General features: G+C 38.2%; 1 protein-coding gene and 1 pseudogene across 6 annotated transcripts in view; one reads left to right on the top strand and one right to left on the bottom strand.

Annotated features, from left to right (window-relative positions):
• Nucleotides 1–4,363: 4,363 nt before the first annotated feature.
• SLTM (SAFB like transcription modulator) overlaps nt 4,364–19,453 on the bottom strand; it is a 53,903-nt gene continuing 38,813 nt past the window's right edge. For 5 of the 6 annotated variants that reach the window (XM_070421780.1, XM_070421789.1, XM_070421797.1 and 2 more), the window contains 11 exons: nt 19,182–19,285; nt 18,919–19,085; nt 18,300–18,385; nt 17,667–17,830; nt 15,107–15,287; nt 14,247–14,371; nt 12,769–12,939; nt 9,120–9,434; nt 8,870–9,011; nt 6,572–6,732; nt 4,364–5,421 (listed from right to left, as the gene is read on the bottom strand). In XM_070421780.1, the coding sequence (XP_070277881.1) occupies nt 5,313–5,421; nt 6,572–6,732; nt 8,870–9,011; nt 9,120–9,434; nt 12,769–12,939; nt 14,247–14,371; nt 15,107–15,287; nt 17,667–17,830; nt 18,300–18,385; nt 18,919–19,085; nt 19,182–19,285 (1,725 nt within the window). In that variant the 3' untranslated portion in view covers nt 4,364–5,312. The remainder of the gene's footprint in view (nt 5,422–6,571; nt 6,733–8,869; nt 9,012–9,119; nt 9,435–12,768; nt 12,940–14,246; nt 14,372–15,106; nt 15,288–17,666; nt 17,831–18,299; nt 18,386–18,918; nt 19,086–19,181; nt 19,286–19,453) is intronic. The other variant, XM_070421826.1, reaches the window with a different exon arrangement.
• On the top strand, nt 10,241–10,475 carry LOC139014916 (small ribosomal subunit protein eS27-like; annotated as a pseudogene).

Below are 19,453 nucleotides of genomic sequence, written 5' to 3'. Positions count from 1 at the left end.
TTGTCCCGTCAGCAATGGTACCAGTTCTCTAGTTAACCAGCAACCTTTACAGATGAACTTTTTCTCTTTTGTTTTAAAATCAGAGAGCATAACAGGACAAGAGAAATAATGAACAGAATCTTTTCAGTATTCCATACATATTTTCCCATTTAAATCCTTACAATAGCCATGTCAGGTAAGCCAAGTTGATCATAGATAGCATCCTGAGCCAAACCAGCTAGAGCTAAAAATATTATTTTTTAAAGAAAAGAATGTCAATTCTTTAAAAAAACAAAACAAAACAAAACAAGTGCTTTAGAGGAATGCCAATTAAATTTGTTGGAGGTACTGGATTCTTTAGGTAAGGAATTGGAATAGATGAAGTTCTTTATAAAGGATGCAAAGTAAGCCCTGGCTGGTGTAGCTCAGGTGGTTGGAGTGTCGTCTGTACTCAAGGTTGCATGTTTGACTCCCACTCAGGCACGGCAAGTAACCTAGGTCGCCAGTCAGGCGTATACAGGAAGGTAACCAATTGATGTTTCTCTCTCAAATTGATATTTCTCTCTCTCTCCCTTCCCCTATCTCGAAAATTAGTTAAGTATGTCCTCGGGATTAGAAAAAAAATGCAAAATTTGACTTTTTCCGTAAGGATTCAATAAGTATTTAATTATTGGGACTGACTTAAGATTGGAGGAACTGAGTTAAGGGACAATCTAGCAAGGGATAGAAATACAGGCAGAGGGTCTTTAATTGTTCTTCATGTGTTTGAGAATTTGGAAATTTTCCTTTGATACTGAGGCTTTCCTCTTTCTTTTAGCTATTTTTGCCATGTGTAGTTTCTGGCTTCAGTGTCTTGCCCAAGCTTACTAAGACTGGCTCTTTCTTGAACCACTGTGAGCTGTTGCTCCTAAATCATCAAAACCTTCTACCCTGTGGTGAAACATTTGGATTGTTCATCCAGTATATGGGGAATAGCAAAATTTCTCCCTTTCTCTTGGTTTTGAGGAACCCAGCTTTCTTTATAAGATCTCTAAACTTGGTTTTCACAACTGACCAGCCAGATCTCTATAACTACTGCCTCTGACCCTTGAGGGGCTACTTCCAACAACAATGCCGTGTCAGAAGGTGGTTTTGTCACGTTTTCTCAACTTAAAAAATTAGATTGTTGATTTGTTCAAATTTTTCTACACATATAGACAGTGTGGGTAATTATTTTTTCATCAGGTTGCCATGGTATAGCTTTTTCAAGAGCAGGTCACTTCTCAGATACCCATCTGAAAAAGGGGTAGGACAGTAACTACTACCTATGGCTAGGCAGGATTCTTGAATATTAGGCAAGCAAATCCACTCAAAATGCTTAGCATACTGCCCTGCACATACTAGGTGTACCAGTTAATAATGCGGATTTTTTCAATAGATGGAGTTACACATTATGTTTATATGTGATTTGATATGTATGCTATTTTGTTATATTGACAGCAAGCTTCAGAACTTCATGTTAAATTTTGTGAAGGTGTTAACATCATAGATATTTTTACGCTTAAAAATTTCGAATTTCGTGCCTAAAAAAGGGCATTTGCGGGAAGTTTTAATTCATTACTTATTTTTTAAAAAAGTTATCGTATACTCCGGGAAACTTATAGTGAACATGCTCCATCTCAAGATACTTGTGAATGCTGGTTTAAACGCTTTAAAAGTGATGATTTCGATGTGAAAGAAAAAGAACGTCCAGGTCAACTGAAAAAGTTTGAAGGCCAACAATTACAAGCATTATTGGATGAAGATGCATGTCAAATTCAAAACAACTTGCAGAAAGATTAAACATTGCTCAGCAAACAATTTCTGGTCATTTACAAGCAATGGAAAAGATTTTAAAGGAAAGAAAATGGGTGCCACATCAACTGAACGAAAGACAAATGGAAAACTAAAAAGTCATCAGTAAAATATTGCTTCAATGGCATGAAAGGTTTTTTTTGCATCGAATTGTGACCGGTGATGAAAAGTGGATTTATTTTGAGAATCCCAAATGCACAAAATCATGGGTTGATCCAGGTCAACCATCAACATCGACTGCAAGGCCAAATTGCTTCAGAAAGACAATGCTCTGCGTTTGGTGGGATCAGGAAGGTGTGATGTATTATGAGCTTCTAAAACTGGGTGAAACCATTAATACTGATCGCTACCGACAACAAATAATCAATTTGAACCACGCTTTGATTGTAAAAAGAGCAGAATGGGCCAGAAGACACGGCAAAGTAATTTTGCTTCATAACGCACCATCACACACTTCAAAACCAGTTAAAGACACGTTTAAAGATCTTGCCTGGGAAGTATTAACCCTCCCGCTGTATTCACCAGACCTTGCTCCTTCAGATTACCGCTTGTTCAGATCGATGGCACACGCACTTTCTGAGCAGCACTTCAAAATGTACGAAGCGGAAAATGGAGTCTCTGAATGGTTTGACTCAAAACAAGAAAAGTTCTATTGGGACGGTATCCACAAATTACCTGAAAGATGTGGGAAATGTGTAGCTAGCAATGGACATTACTTTGAATAAAGCACTTTTGATGTTTCTCTTGAAATTATCGTGTTTTATTACAAAATCCACATTAACCAGTACACTTAAACTGCTTAGCATATGTTAGCAACAATGTACCATCAAACCTCAATTCTCAAATGTCTCCCATCTCGAACAATTAGCTTCTCAACCTGACAGCCCTTTCATGCTGATAGCTATATTATCAGTCACAAGTCTCTCAGGTGACAAAAGAGAGAATGTGTGCATGTGACTCAGTTTACCACTGTTAAAATCTCAGGATATTGTGCTGTGAATATTTTCATGTTTTTTTGTGTGTGTTTTTTTTGCTGCTTATTATTATTGTTTCCTTTTTAAAATATATATTTTTAGGAGCGGGGGGGGGGGGGGTTAGAGATCAACCCAAGGACTTGTATGCATGCATATTTGCATAACCAATGGACACAGACACAGGGGCGGTGGGGGTTTGTCCTGGGGTTTGGGAGTAGTGGGGGGGGGGTGGGGGAGTCAATCAGGGAAAAAGGAGACATATGTAATACATTAAACAAAATATTCTTTATTTATTTCAGAGAGGAAGGGAGAGATAAAAACATCAATGATGAGAGACTCATTGATTGGCTGCCTCCTGCAAGCCCCCTATTGGGGATTGAGCCTGCAAACTTGGGCATGTGCCCTTGACTGGAATCGAACCCAGGGACCCTTCAGTCTGCAGGCTGACATTCTATCCACTGAACCAAACCAGCTAGGGCAATTTTCATTTTTTATTGTACATTTCCTTTTTGTTAAATTTTCATTTACATTTCATGTCCTTTTTGTTTTTAAAGTGTTTATTTATAGACAGTATATTAGACATGTATTATACATAAGAAAGGTTAAAACAGGACCATTTGGGGGTCTGGAAAGTATTAATTCAGTTTATATTGTTGCTAATGGGAAAAAATAATTCAGTTTTCAAATAGCCCTCTGGAATGAATTAAGTTTGTAAAACAAGGTTCCACTGTAATTGCTTGTGATCGTTCCACTCTATAAATGAGCAAACGGACTAGAAGTGATATAATAACCCAAGTTACAAAGAGAAGGCAAAGCTGAAATTAGTTCATTCCTATACTGAGGTGTCTACATGCCATTCTACAGTGTGGGGATCAGGAAATGAAGTAACACCCCCCCACACACACTCCACTTGCTTCCACAGTTGTAGGGTTAGGAAGGGCAGCAAAGGCTCTATGAGATCCAGAGAATACACAAAGTGCCAGCTCTCCAAAGGGCCAAAGACCAGGGTGTGGTGGCTGCCGAAAGCACTCAGAAGTCTGAGCCATCTCATGGGCATGACCACATCCACACAGTAACATTTGTAAGAACTTGAATAAAGACTCCTCTTCAAATAAAAAGGTGACCTCAGACCTGAGATCTGGAGGTTAAGCAACTTGTACAAGATCACAGAACTAATAAATGGTGGAGGAAGAATTTGAACTTGGATAGTTGAACTTCCTCCCATCTTTTACTTTGTATGAACATACAAGATTGCTTAACTTACCGAGAACCTAGGACATATGGATTCTGTATCACTGATTTATATGAAGGAATATGGGAGGCTTTAAGAGATGGTCTTCAGAATTTACCTTCAGGGGCTTCTTAGAAAAGATGCCTTAAAAAAAAAAGCCCTAAGATTAGTGGGTGCATCTCTAACACTTCAAAAAAGACTGTACTGTCCAGCTTAGACTTATTCTCAGGAACAAAGACCAAAAGACTGCCTTTATCGCTCTAAACCTTGTCAATTACTTTGGGTTTAACTCCAGAGAGGGCTGGAGGACTAACGCCTAGAAAGCTGGAAACAAAGACACATACACTTCCAGGTGTGGACTTTTATTTTCACAAAAAGACAACATTGCCTTCCCACATACAAGTATTTACAAAACCCAACTGATTCACCCATCTAGAACCTGGGTTTTTTCCACTTCTCAACATGGTTGGGAACATGGAAACATTAATACCCACATAATTCCCAGAGTTGGAATTTATCCATCAAACAGTACAGATTACCTAAAAGTGCACTTACCTGCACAACTCATCCTAAGAACCTCAGTGATACCAACCTCACCGCCAAGGTTTCACTAACCTGTTTGGTCTCACACCATGCAAACCTGAACAAGGATGCTGCTATGCTAAACTGAAACTCGGTTCTCAGGTTCTCCTTACAGTTAAGAAGGTTCTCAACGCTTTAGCAACTATACAGAATATGAAGGTTTATTTCAAAAAGAGTACATTCTTTAAAACCAGGGTACACAGATGTACTTCATGTAACAGTACCTTCTGCAAAAAATAGGTTACATAATACTCAGAAATGCAAGGAACAATTGTATTCTCTAAAAATTAGACAGCAGACCTTTTCAGCTTATTCAGCCTTCAAAATGGAGGCTGAAAATGCTTGGTGACATGTAACTCTATAGCCTGATACCAGAGTCAGGCTGCAAATGAAACTACCACCACACAGCTGCAAACTACCCTTTCTATTCACACGGTATTAAAATGGTTTGATTACAATCTTTTCCAATGTGTCTCGGTGCTACAAGAAAAAAAAGTTGAATGATACACAAAACTATTAAAAGTTACAACAGAACTATTTAAACATCTTCTCCAAAATTGAGAAAAGCAATCATGGTAAAATTTAAAAAAGGGGAATAAAGAAAAGTCTGAACGAACTCTCAAGCAAGTCAGAGTTCCTCTTCATAAGTAGTCAAATAAAGTTTACTGGAGATTTCAATAAATTATTTTGAAACCATGGCAGAGAGCTAATTTTCAGAATCGTCGTGGAGGCCCGCTTTTAAATGGCTTAAATCCAGAGCCACTTCCTCTTGGTATGGAATTGCCACCGATTTGCACAATTCTATTAATTGGGGAGGCATTACTGAAAAAGGAGCAAAAGAAAAAAAAAGTCAGAGAACAAAAGGACAAAAAATTACAGTTAATACCTACAAAGTGCTTATAATTTATCAGGTACTATTCTTTGTACTTTACCCATATTAAGTAAGTTCTGTTTTCAATAGTCCTACCCATCCCACTTTACTGATGAAGAATCTGACATCTTGAGGTTAAGTAACTTGTTTAAGAGCATAGAGCTAATAAATGGTGGAGGGAGAACTTGAATTTGGGTAGTTGAACTTACCTCATAGAAAGCCATTTAAGGGTATACTCATGAGTGGACTATAGCAGTGGTTCCCAAAGTGTGGTCCCCAAATCAGCATCAACTAGTAAGTTGAACCTCTGACATAGAGATTATTTTATATATATACTAGTGGCCTGGTGCACGAAATTCGTGCGGGGGGGCGGGGGGGGGGGGGGCAGGGGATCCCTCGGCCCGGCCTACACCCTCTCCAATCTGGGACATCCCTTTTGCAATCCGGGACCGCTATCTCCTAACCGCTCACCTGACTGCCTGCCTGACTGCCCCTAACCATTCTGACTGCCGGCCTGCTCGCCCCCAACTGCCCCACCCCCAACAGCCTGCTCGCCCCCAACTGCACCCCCCCACCAGCCTGCTTGCCCCAACTGCCCTCCCCTCCTGGCCTGATCGCCCCTAACTGCCTCTGCCTTGGCCCCACCACCATGGTTTTGTCCGGAAGGTCTCCTTTGAACAGGCTGTGGGTTAAATGTCCACCAGTTTTGCTAGAGTTATTTGAAAAGGGAGGAAGCAGAACAGACTTTCAGTTTTCTTCTTCCTTTCTAGGAATTTTAGGAATGACAGATAGTGAACAAGAAGATGGTTCCAACTTGAAATTAATGTTCATTATCTACCGGATTCTGACATACATTTCAGGCGTCTATCTAGATCAATATGCCAGAATGCCAATCAATTAACTTACCATGAGGAATATAAATGCGAAAATTAACATCAGTTGCCCTGCATAAAATCTCCTGGAGATTTTGAGTTAATATGGGGAAATAGTTGGGCAAGGGGTGTTGCTATCCAATCTCTCAGAAGCTATCATGACCTTTAAGGAAAGGATAAAGATATGGTTGTGTGCTGGCAGAAAATTTTTAACTAATTACCTACTTACCTTGTATGTTGGGCTATCATGTTTGCCCCTGACCGGCCATCACCCATTCGTCTTGCATCATGATAGCCAGGCCCTTGAGAAGGTGGGCCATGCCACTCTTTTCTTGGTCCGCTTGCATCCCGTCCATGGCGTTCAACCACACGTCGCTCTTCAGGGTAGTGCTAAAGAAGGTCATATTAAAAGAGAAGTGATGACACCCTCAGCCTCACACCAATTTACTTTTGCTAGTATGCTTTTATTTATTTACTTATTTTTAATTTTTATTATTGATTTTAGAGAGAGGAAGGGAGAGAAAGACAGAGATGAGAGAGAGAGAGAGAGAGAGAGAGAGAGAGAAACATTGGTTTGTTGTTCCACTTATTTATCTATTCACTGGATGCTTCTTTTTTTTTTGGATGCTTCTTGTTATGCGCCTGACCAGGAATCAAACCCACAACCTTAGTGTATTGGGATGATGCTCTAGCCAACTGAGCTACCTGGCCAGGACACTAGTGTGCTTTTAATGTCAGAAGCAAATTAGTAAGATGTCTGGGAAGAAAAAAGAATTAATAATACTAATACAACAACAAATATAAAGGGTTTCCTTCTATTTTGCATTAAGAAGCTACAGAAGGTGGGGTAGAGGGAAATGATTCAGCACTGTAATTTCCATTTCTATACCTTCTAGCACCCAAGTATTTTGTGAATGCTGAGTATTTCTGGATCTCTATATAATGCCTGGATCTATATATGTAAGAAAGCATAGTGAGAGGTCTTAACCTTAAGACAAATTAGGGTATATGATCAACATGTGAACAGCACATAAAAATAGGAGCTGTCATCTTATTTTATAGAGTACTAGTTAGTGCTATGGCTCTGACAAGGTCTTATATCCATGACTATAAAAAACAGAATACTGAACACAAAGAAACAAAAGCCACAGAACCTAGGAGCTGAGGAAAGAAGAGTCAAACTTTTTGATACTTAGCTCACAGAAAATAGAGTTAAAGGAACCCTAAAGAGAACACTGGTAGAACAACTTATTGACGAAAAATAGAATTTTCAAGGGAGGAACAGGATCTCTCCCAGGACATCTTCCCTAAATGAATATCTGAATGCATAGGGCTAGTCTATAATACTGCCTTGGTTTCACTCTAACTACAGCAGGATATCTGATTATATACCCAGGCTTAAGGTTTACAGGTAAACAGTCAATAAAATGATCTACTGAATATTTCCACTTATTAGAAACATTAAAGCTGATAATGCCACGAGGCCCAAATTTATGTCATAAATGCTCTAAACAATCAGAAAGTATACAGTGGTATTAGCAAGAATGCCAAGGGATTAAATTTTTTTCTAGTAAAAAAAGTCCCTAAAAGCCCTGGCCCGTTGCTCAGTGGTTAGAGCGTTGGCCTGTGGACTGAAGGGTTGTGGGTTCGATTCCTGATCAAGGGCACATACCTCATCGGGTGCCTGCAGACCTAGACTCCAAGTGTGGCACCACAGTGTCTACAATGAGTGGTTTGCACTGCGGAGCACAGCTACTTAGGAGTGGCAAAGTGCCTTCTGGGGCAGCCAGGGAAATACTTTTGTTTGATAACTGGGGCTTGACTTTGTCAAACAGCTCTTTGTTGCACCTACCTTTGCTTTGTCAAATGTAAATCAGATAATAAACCTGAGTATCTTCTTAAATTAAAAAAAAAAGGGCACATACCTCAGTTGCCCAGTAGGGGTGTGTATGGGAGGCAAGCAATCAATGTGTCTCTCTCATACAGATGTTTCTCTCCCCACCTCTAACTTCCACTCTCTCTAAAAATCAACAGAAAAAATATCCTCAGGGGACAATTAATAACAACTACAACAATAACAACAACAAAATGAACAAGAATTTCAGGATTAATATCCAACTTCTTTGAATTACTGATGTTCAACTACTGACAGTAAAATATGAAAAATATGAAGATTTTTTACAGTAAACTAGTCTCCCAGTCATTCTAATCAACCAATCTAGGTCACATCAAAATGATAAGTCCTCGCCCTGGCCGGTTTGGCTCAGTGGATAGAGCGTCGGCCTGCGGACTCAAGGGTCCCAGGTTCGATTCCGGTCAAGGGCATGTACCTTGGTTGCGGGCACATCCCCAGTGGGGGGTGTGCAGGAGGCAGCTGATCAATGTTTCTCTCTCATGGATGTTTCTAACTCTGTATCCCTCTCCCTTCCTTTCTGTAAAAAATCAGTAAAATATATATTTTTTAAAAATGATAAGTCCTCTAAAGTGATTTCTGAAGAGTTGAGCATAAACCTTCATTAGCACTTACCTGTGCTCCACTCCCTCGGTCTGTAATGACCCTTTCTCCTTCTCTGTTGCCATAGCTGGAAGCGTTACTGCGACTCCCGGGTGGGGCCCCTCTTACACTGTGTCCTGACACTTCTCTCCCAGATCGCTCTGGCCTTTCAACTCTGTTAAACAAAACCCCAAAAGGTATGCGATCAAAATTCTATTTTAACTTTCTTTTAACCCAAATGCAATATATACCACCGTAGAGGCATTAGAAACTACACGAATACCTTGCTTCCCGTTTGTCACTGGACATGCCTCCTTCACTTTTCCAGGTGGAGGTCCTAGAGGGAGTGGGCCCTGCTTCTCGTGGATGTCTCGGGTGAGTGATATCAGGCCTATCGTGAATAATCACAGTTCTCCTCTCTTCTCGCTCCCCTCGTACTTCACGCCTGTCTGTTTCTCTAAGTTCATTTCTTGGTGGTGGAGGCTCATTTCTCCTGGAATCACTGAAATTTTTGGGATACCTTTCAAAACCTGGATCTTCTCTTCGTGCAGTAGGACGTGTTTTTTTCCCGTCACTTTGACCAACAAAGCGTTCTCGCCTATTGTTTATTCAAAACAAAGAACATAGGTCCTCAGAAGGACTTACTTGGCCTTATTCTTCTTAACTTTATTTACAAAACCTACAATAGTTACATCTTCTGTAAAAATTAACTTAAGGCAAAGCCACCAAAATATCCACAATTATTGATTACTAGAGGCCTGGTACACAGATTCGTGTTCGGGTGGGGTCCCTCGGCCTGGCCTGCACCCTTTCGCAATCTGCGACCCCTTGGGGGATGTTGGACTGCCAGGTCTCGGCCTGAGGGATGTAGCAGTGCCAAAGCAGCAGGTGGCTGGATAGGAGCCCCAGCCAGGGCTGGGCGCAGCTCTACCACCGCTCATCCCAGACCTGCTGCGCCTGCTGCCACCACCTTGTAGCACTGCTACAGAGGCAGGAGAGGCTCCCATCGCCAGCTGAGATCCTGGCTTTTGGCTGAGCTGCGCTCCTGCTGCGGGAGCCCACTGACCACCCAGGGGCAGCTCCTGCGTTGAGCATCTGCCCCCGGGTGGTCAGTGCGCATCACAGCGACTGGTCGTTCTGGTTGTTTGGTTGCAATGGTCACTTAGGCTTGTATATAGGTAGATAAGTCATAATCACTTAAACTGAGGTAAATGTCTGGCATGATGGTTGGTTTTTTAGCATCCAGGAGGGATAACGTCAAACATTCAAGGCACTACCAACCTGAAGGATATTTCACTGCTCTTAACAATTGAGGCACATCCAAAGCTAATAGTACTCCCACTTAGTTTTAAAGGTTAAGATAAAGCCAATCCTTTCCGGCGGTGACGACCTCCCCACAACAATATGCCTTTCGCTAAGCATCTCCTCCATCCCTCTCCAGAAGAGAAGAGGAAACAAAAGAAGAAACACCTGGTGCAGAGCCCTAATTCCTACTTCATGGATATAAATTGCCCAACCTGCTATGAAATCACCACTGTCTTTAGCCATGTGTGTTGGTTGCTCCACTGTTCTCTGTCAGCCAACAGGAGGAAAAGCAAGGCTTACAGAATGATGCTCCTTCAGAAGGAAGCAGCACTAGAAGCACCTCAAATCAAGATGAGTGGGAAACCATCCCAATAAACACATTTTGGATTAAAAAAAAAGATAAAGCCAACCTACTTAGCGTTGTTATGGTGGCCTATCAAACTAATCTTTAATACTTAATCTCATTTTAAAATCATATTCCCAGGAACAAAACTGAACATGCAAAAAGAGAACAGATAAAATCGCTGTGCTGTGTGCTGGGAGCTGGAGAATTTTGCCAAGATAATCTGGGCCTACGTAAGATTTGGGAGTTATCTGTCTGAGATAAGCCCAGAAAACAGTAACTCAGACCAAAAAATGTTCTGTTCACTAGTATCCCCAAAAGGAGACTTCACTCCAACAAGTAGTATATGAAAATGAATCTACTGTCTCTATTTTCCTAAAGCCTTTTTATATTTTCTAAATTAATGAGTGCTAAATACAGTTACTCAGTTTTAAATGCCACCACTAGGGGAAAGAGAAATTAGTGAAGAAATAATTGTTTAATATATTTGCAGCTACAGGAGAAGAAATAAATCTAATATATTAATTCATATACTAGTAAAGCCATCTAGTATAAATTGTGATGTTACCTTGAAGTTTTATCATGTTATCCAAGATACAAATTTATTCTTTGTTTAAATCTGGACTATTATGGCAATTTTTAGTTGATTAGTTGTTTTTCCTTGGCTACCTCTCAATTTTCTTCATATTACAATCCTCTTTAGCTGTCCTTTATAAATTCTGTATTATAAAACATGAGCGATTTGAATGACTGAGAGAAGTTGCTGCCATTCACAGGCATTATTTGGACAGTTCACAGAACTCATAAATAAAATGAGGGCGTTTTGTGTGTGTGGTTTTGTGGTTTTTTTTTAAAGATTTTGTTTTTTTAGAGAGAGAGGGAGAGGGAGAGGGAGAGGGAGAGAAACATTGATTGCCTACTGCATGCCCTGACGGGGGATCGAGCCTGCAATCCAGGTATGTGCCCTGACTAGGAATCAAAATGGCAACCTTTTGGTGCACAGAACTATACTCAACCAATGGAGCCACACCAGCCAGGATAATGGTGTTTTTTAAATTTTTATTTATGTTCTATTTTATTATTTATGTTGCAGCATTTTATATTTGAAAAGGAGAATACAGAGCATAACATAAAGTAAAGGAAAACAGAGGTCTGCAACTGGATTGATGACTTTTCCATGGAGTATGATAACTGCTATGTAAATTATTTTAGTAAATTTGACATTTGAAGGGAAGACTTCTTCTATCAGCAAAAGGATCAAACATCACATTTTTGAAGCCTAGAACTTATTTAAATTAAAAAAAAAGTTGGTCTAAAATCATTATAAAGAATGCATGGACATAGGTCTACCAGTTGAACTGTCCATTAGAGTAAATCCTGACTGGACAAGTTAGCTGTGGTTGACCCCTGTGTGGCAGTACGATGTCTTTTGTCTTACTGCAAAAGGACAAAAGCTGCTAGGAAGTTTAGGTTCTTTAGAATAGAATTTTTAAATAGGCAGTTTAGTCTTTGAGGGTTTCTCGAAGTGTAGAAAGTCATCATGTAAACACTACATGTCTAATCATTTTAGAGTGGTGGCCGTTCTCTCTTCGGGAGTTGGTCCACAAAGTGAATTTCAATGATTCATGTTTTCCAAGGTCGTTTGTGAATATCTTTCCCACGAGAGAAAGGAAAAGGGAAAGAAGAGCTACACTGAATTTGGGACCTGTTGGCCAATGGGAATGTCACTCCATGGAAATACAGGTTCTCCATGGAAATACAGGGTCAGCTTGTTCACACTTGTTACTGTGTAGCTTCTAAGCTTGGTTCTTAGATCTGTTTCATATTTTAAACTAGTTCCATTTCAGAGTTCTAATTATTCAAACCAATTTTTACAGCCTCCTGGGTAGGTCATCTTGACTCTTGAATTATAATATTTTGAGATGTTCTCACACCAAAATGTACCAAAAAGTGCACAGAGTGAAGGCAATTTACAGCAAACAAAATAAAACAAATACACAGCTTATTTCATTTGAAAAACAAAAACCAAACATATGATTTGTTTTGAACACTCAGTTCTGACCTATATACTTTAAGACCTATAGATTTTAAGAGAACCAAACTTATCACTAGCAAGGTTCATATACTAAATACAACAATTTTCAACAGAACCTATTTACCTTTCTTTTTTTTTTATTTTTTTATTTTTCGCTTAAAGTATTACAAAGGGTATTACATAAGTGTCCTTTTCCCCGCCCCCGCCCTTGACAAGCCCCTGCCTTCCCTTACCCCCCAGTCTATTTACCTTTCAAAAGATGAAGACTGTACTGATGAACTCTCAGGAAACCTGCCCCTCTCTCGGTGATCAAAGTCATTAAATCTGTTCTGTTGGCGAGAGTAGTCAGATCCATGGCTGAATCGTGCATCAGGATCTAGAGACAACTTTTTATTCTCGCTCCAGTAAGGATCATCTCGCCTTGAAGAGAAATATTTGCTCATTTATATAAGTTAATATTATAATAACCAAACACTTACTTGGAGTCATATATACCACATGCTAGGAACTGTGGATATAGAAGGCTAATGAACTCAAAATACAAAACATTCTGTTACAAGAACGAGCTAGCAACAAATTATTAAATTATGTAAAGTCATATAGTGTTAGAGGAATTTCACAGGAGAGAAAGTAGCTGAAAAACTGTCTGCTTTAAAATTATCAGATGGAAAAGACAAATGAGGTAAAACATTCAATATACCATTTTAGTAGTATAATTCTTTTTTTTTAATGTGCTTTTTTTTGTTAATATATTTTTATTGATTTCAGAGAGGAAGAGGGAAAGAAAGTTCAAAACATCAATGATGAGAGACAATCATTGATCGGCTGCCTCCTACATGCCCCCTACTGGGGATCAAGCCCGCAACACGGGCATGTGCCTTTGACCGGACCCAGGACCCTTCAGTCCGCAGGCCAACCCTCTATCCACTAAGCCAAACCAGCTAGGGCTAGTAGTAAAATTCTAACCAGCAGTATACAAACTTTACAGCTATACTTAATTTTAGAAAGGTTTGAGGGATTAAGTCCCAAGCACAATTCATTCATTACACCTCTTTCTCAACACAATCCACGAAATCTCATAGATTTCATATTAAAATTAAATGATTATATTATATTTTTGTAATCTATTGTGAATCATGAACACAGACACACACAGAATCTATATTTGAGCCTTCCCAAGTTATGTCATCCATTTTTTTTAAAACGTATTTTATTTTTTATTTTTTTTACAGAGAGGAAGGGAGAGGGATAGAGAGTTAGAAACATCAATAAGAGAGAAACATCAATCAGCTGCCTCCTGCACACCTCCTACTGGGGATGTGCCCGCAACCAAGGTACATGCCCTTGACCGGAATCGAACCTGGGACCCTTCAGTCCGGAGGCCGATGCTCTATCCACTGAGCAAAACCGGTTAGGGCTATGGCATCCATTTTTGTTATCAGTAGTACCTTGTAAGAATGTTGAAAACGGGTCTGAGAACAACCACTGAAACCTACTATAACCATGTATTTTCATCATAATGGGAAAACATTTGGCATTAGGAAGGAAAGAGAAAGGAAAGCAGACTGTTCCTACTTGATAATGCGCTGCAATCATTCCCATCTCTGTGGATCATGACCTCTTTATTCCAGGGATGGTTGCCTATACTTTCTAGTTCTCTAGTTAGTTTTAGCTTGAAAGGAGTAAGACAGCAAGTGTAACTGTAAAAGAAAAAAGCAAACATTTACCTATGATCTACATCACGTGGCCGTTTCAAAGAATTCCTTTTTTCTTGTTCATAACGAAGCTGCTGCTGTTGCCTTCTCAGTTCCTCTCGTTCTCTAGCAATACGTTCAGCTTCCTTACGACGTTCCTTCAGACAACACAGAAGGAAGAACCAACCAATGCAAAATGAAAACATAAGGTAAGTATATATGCAACCTTGTTTTAATCCTGTCATTAAGAAACCATCATAGACAATCACTAGGCAAAACACTTGGGACAAATACATAAACAAATATGACTCTAGGAATCAGTAATCTAGGCTATAGTTACTATTCTGCAACATTAAAAATAAGAGATTGATTGGGTGGTAAAAGCTGGCAAGTAATTGGGAAGGTCAGATTTAGTTCAATCATTTGATTCAAAGAAAAGCACCCACAGGGAATTAGAAATAGAGTTCTTAAAACATATGGACCCTAAGGGCCTTAAAGCCCTGGATGCAATTCTGCAGAGAGGCATTATTACCTTCCAGCCTTGGGAAATCATTCCCACTATAATATGTAAGGAAATAGTTATTTTCTAAGATTGGGATAGTGACAGAGCCTGGATTACAACTACTCTGGACTCATAGTCCTATGCTCAGACTATTAGGCTGCCATGATATTGCAGAGCTTGAGTTATTACCAATTGGTTAGAACAAAGTCACTACTGAATTAATTTTTAACTAGCATCTAATTCATTGTTATCTTTCAGGGGCACTTAATAAATGCTCATTAGCTGAACTCATTCCATAGAAGCTTTACCAAAGTAAAGCAAATTTCAGGGCAAAAATCACAGGGTTTGGAAAAGGTCAGTTATTTAAGATGAAAAGATTTTCTGACTGCACCTGTTCAATACGAATGCGTTCCCTTTCCAAGCGTTCGCGTTCCATTCTCTCTCTCTCTAGTTTTTGCCTTTCAATTTCTAGGCGCTCTCTCTCTCTGAGTAAGCGTTCCCGTTCTTCCCGTTCACGAATTATTCTAATGCGTTCTCGCTCTCGACGCTCTCTTTCTGCAATCTCTCTTCGTCTAACAAAAATCAGTATTTAGAAATACTTAAATTATGCTAGCACTGTGTGAAAGAGAATAATTTTTTAATTTGAAATTTTTATTGAGATTGGCAATTTTAAACTTCAACTTAATCTAAGTAGTTTTAATATAATTGGAAAGAAAACTCAAAATAAGAAAACTTTAAACAGACCCCAACACTGTCACTTATTTATTAAGACTGTCAACTGAGCAGCTGAATTTTATACAGTAGTTGCCTCTTAGATGATTCCTGCTTAAATAAAAATCCCACTATAATAATAGCCCATTAATAAATTGACATTTTGAAAAGGAGATATTCTACATATATAAATTTACAAAACTACAATTTACATTGTTTCTGACAAAAATTTCTATAGTATACAGTCTATGTCCTTAAACAAGGTTTACCTTATTTTGATGACTTGGGGGTTATACTCATCAACATGAATTACAGCAAATGTTATATGTAATAAAATGGAGGCCCTTAAGGGCTTTTTTGGAGTATTCATTAGCCCATAACAAATGGCTCCAGGTAAATGCATTTTTGAGTCAGGAGATAGCTCAAATGTTTGCTGAACTGAATTAACTTCTTATATCAGACTTTTAATAGTTTTTGTCATTTCCTCACTCTAAGGAACTCAGTGTACTTTGTCTCTCAGTATGTCTTCCTCCATCAACCTAGTAGTTCTCAATCCCCCATGGAAATCTGAGGGGCATTTTTAATCATTACAATGACCATGGAGTACTACCAGCATTTACTGAGTAGGGACCAAGGATTCTAAATATCTTATGATGCACAGGATAGTCCTGCACAACAAAACACTGTCCAATACTCCTAATATCTTTCAAATGACATAATGGACATTTATGTCATTAAAACAACAACAAAAAATCACCTTAAAAAATCTGAGCCTAAAACTTATTTTTAATAAATGCTAGGTTGGCTTGTTTGCTTTGACATGGTTTAATATTCACTACAATTTCCAGAAATGCAACTTCCTGCAAAAAACAAACAAACAAAAAAAGGTGGGGGGATTATATTATCTTGAGAACTTCACTAAGAGTTGTTCACCACTTCAGAAACAACGTCATGATGTCAACACCACTCCTGGTCTTTGACTCACCAATACGACATACCAATATCAGTCTGTATTTGTAGCTGTCACATTTTCATTGAGTCTAAAGAGGGGTACAAACATCTGACTACTTCATTAGGTCTTCTGGAGAGGCATGCCTAAACATTCACATCTGGAATACATGCTTCATTATAAATTACTTTATTTCTCCTTTAAATTAGAGTTAAGGCATCATATTGATTTTCTGGGAAATTATTTGTATAGATAGGTACATTATATATCAATTTTATTTCAGAAAAGTAAACAGGGTACTGCAACTTTTTTGTTACATATAAAAGGGTTATGAGTCAGATAGTTTTGAGAATTGCTGCTCTAGTAGCCACTACTCTTTTTTTTCAGATTGTCATTTAAATAGGAAGCTCAGCATATTGGGATTTCATAAAAAAAGGGGAAAATAGTTCTGAGTAAAGCAAGGATTATTTCCTTTTAGTAAAGTGTGTGGCAATAACAGTATTATTTAAGTTGATAGAAATATCTCTGGCCTAACACTCTTGTGTACGAATAGGTGAAATCCCATAAGTTACCTCTCAATTAGATAGGTTAATTTTTGGAAATTTATATTATAAAACACTTTAATAAGAATATTTTAAGTGGTATCCAAAAATTAACATACAAAAGCAAATTGGCACTCATGGTGAACAGCTAAGATACTGCCACCAAAAATAGAAATGTTTTTTGTTCTCAGTTTCTTTTAAAGAGAATTCTTGGTTTGAGAGATAGAGCTTGAACAAAATAAGATTTACAGGGCAAATCTTCCTTCACTGGGGCTCTAGTCCAAAATATAATACATGTTTTCTAAAATGTCAACATACTATTTGAATACTATAGCTTACATTGAAACTATCTTATCTCAAAAATCAAATTTTCCTTTAAAATCATGTCTTTTATGGCAGCAACTTTGGAGAGGAAAGAGCATTGGACTTGGAGTCAGAAGACTTGGGTCTGAGTCCCGACTCTGCCACTCATTAGCAATGTGGCATTGGAAGAGTCATTTAGCCTCTCTGGGCCTCTTTTTATTTTTCAATTATATAATGGGCATAACTAACCTTACAGGACTGTTGAGACAGAGACAATAGATGGAAAGGTAACTTTGTAAATTGTAAAATATCATGCAAACTTGAGAAATAATTAGGTTTTACTCTATTTCTTAAAAGTGGCAAACAGCTTTCTGTGGGAATACAATTCTAATAGTATTAAATATGTACTTATAGTTAAAGACAGGTATAAAATAGACTGTTTCTACCTTCGAAGTTCCATTGCTTGTCGCAATCTTTCAAAACGAACTAAATGTTCTCTTAGTCTTTGTTCCTTCATCTTTTCAAAAGGCAAGATGTCTTTCCTTCTGTAGTCTTTGTCCCTTCTTTTATCTAGGCTAGCTCTCTCCTTTTCCTTACTTCTTCCATGAATCTGTAGAAAAAAATTATAGAAGGACTAGATGTTAAAATAATTTTGGACTGTTTTCGACGTTCAGCTGGTCATTTAAAAACCTTAAGTGAGTCGCCGAAACCGGTTTGGCTCAGTGGATAGAGCGTCGGCCTGCGGACTGAAGGGTCCCGGGTTCGATTCCGGTCAAGGGCATGTACCTGGGTTGCGGGCACATCCCCAGTGGGGAGTGTGCAGGAGGCAGCTGATCGATGTTTCTCTCTCATCGATGTTTCTGACTCTCTATCTCTCTCCTTTCCTCTCTGTAAAAAATCAATAAAATATAAAAAAAAAACACAAAAAACCTTAAGTGAGTAATGGCATTCCATTTTTCTTAGATTTTCTAGCATGTCATTATTACAGAGCTAAATTAAAGAGGAAGGTTACAGAGATCCTGAATTATCTTTTTTTGCAAACAGTAAAATTATATACAACATCCCTTTCAGAGACTTACTTTCTCATATCTTCCTCTTCTTGATGGCCTACAATGATCTCCTTTAGTTTGGTCTAGTATTACCATATGTCCAGGGCTCTTTGAACCTAAGAGAGAAAAAAATATTAGATAAACATTAGATAAATGTCTAAAAATGCTGAATTCTTAGACAACTAGATATTCACAAACCAATACATGAAATTAAAAAACCAACTTATTTTATGAGAACATAAATGCAAAGCTTTTAGAACTAGCTCAATCTGCTAATGCAAATATTTTCAGTAATACCAAAAGATCCCAACTCAACTATAGTTGTCAACTCTAGTGGAGTGTAGGGGTTACAAATGACTGCAACTAGAAATAAAATACTTCTGAAATCATAATGTAATTATCATATAATTCTATGATAGAATTAAGGCAGCCCAGATTTAATAGTAAGGAGGCTTAGTGCAACAAACACATTTGTTTTCTAGGAGTAAAAAATAAGATAATTAGTCCTACTGGACCTCCTTTTCTAAAACAGTAACACCTAACAATGAAGTTTAAATATTTATCTGGTTTTAATTTCAAGTTTTCCCTTCCACTGTAAAATTAAGTTGTAGAATAAATTAGAAAAAGATTGAGGAGATACATAGCATACTTATTCGCTTCTTTTCTTCACTTTTTTTAATGAATTCAGAAGTTTGGCCACTTGATCCATTATCATTCTTCTCATCTTTACCTTCCATCTTCTTAGTATCCTTGCTTTCTTTTTTTTCAGATTTCTCAGACAACCTTTTCTCTTCTTTTTTGACAGAGGCTTGTGTCCTGACCACAGCACCACACGCAAGAACACAACAGAATGAGAACTAGTGCATCAATGTACCAAAAAGTCAATGTACTTATCAAAAAATAAATCCTTACTTGCTACTTCTATCACTCATGTTTTTTTTGTCCCCAGAATTTCTGGAACTACTCTTTTCATCATTTTCTTTCTTTAATTCTTTCTTAGATGGATCACCTTTAACCTGAAAGGTTCAAATAGAAAAAAAAAACAACTTTATGTTTTAAAGTTACATTTTTATGATTATTAAAAGTATATTGATGGTTGAAAATTTGAAAAATATAAAAGCTAAAAAAATAAAAATGAATGCATAAAAATCATTCTTAATTTTACTTCTTACTAGTATAACATT

The sequence above is a fragment of the Myotis yumanensis genome, unplaced genomic scaffold (genome assembly GCF_028538775.1).
Source record: "Myotis yumanensis isolate MYYU_CA2020_CCGP unplaced genomic scaffold, mMyoYum1.0.hap1 SCAF_1, whole genome shotgun sequence".
NCBI classification, from domain to species: domain Eukaryota; kingdom Metazoa; phylum Chordata; class Mammalia; order Chiroptera; family Vespertilionidae; genus Myotis; species Myotis yumanensis.
Note: the sequence above shows the minus strand (reverse complement) of the source record. Positions and strands in the feature narration are given on the sequence as shown.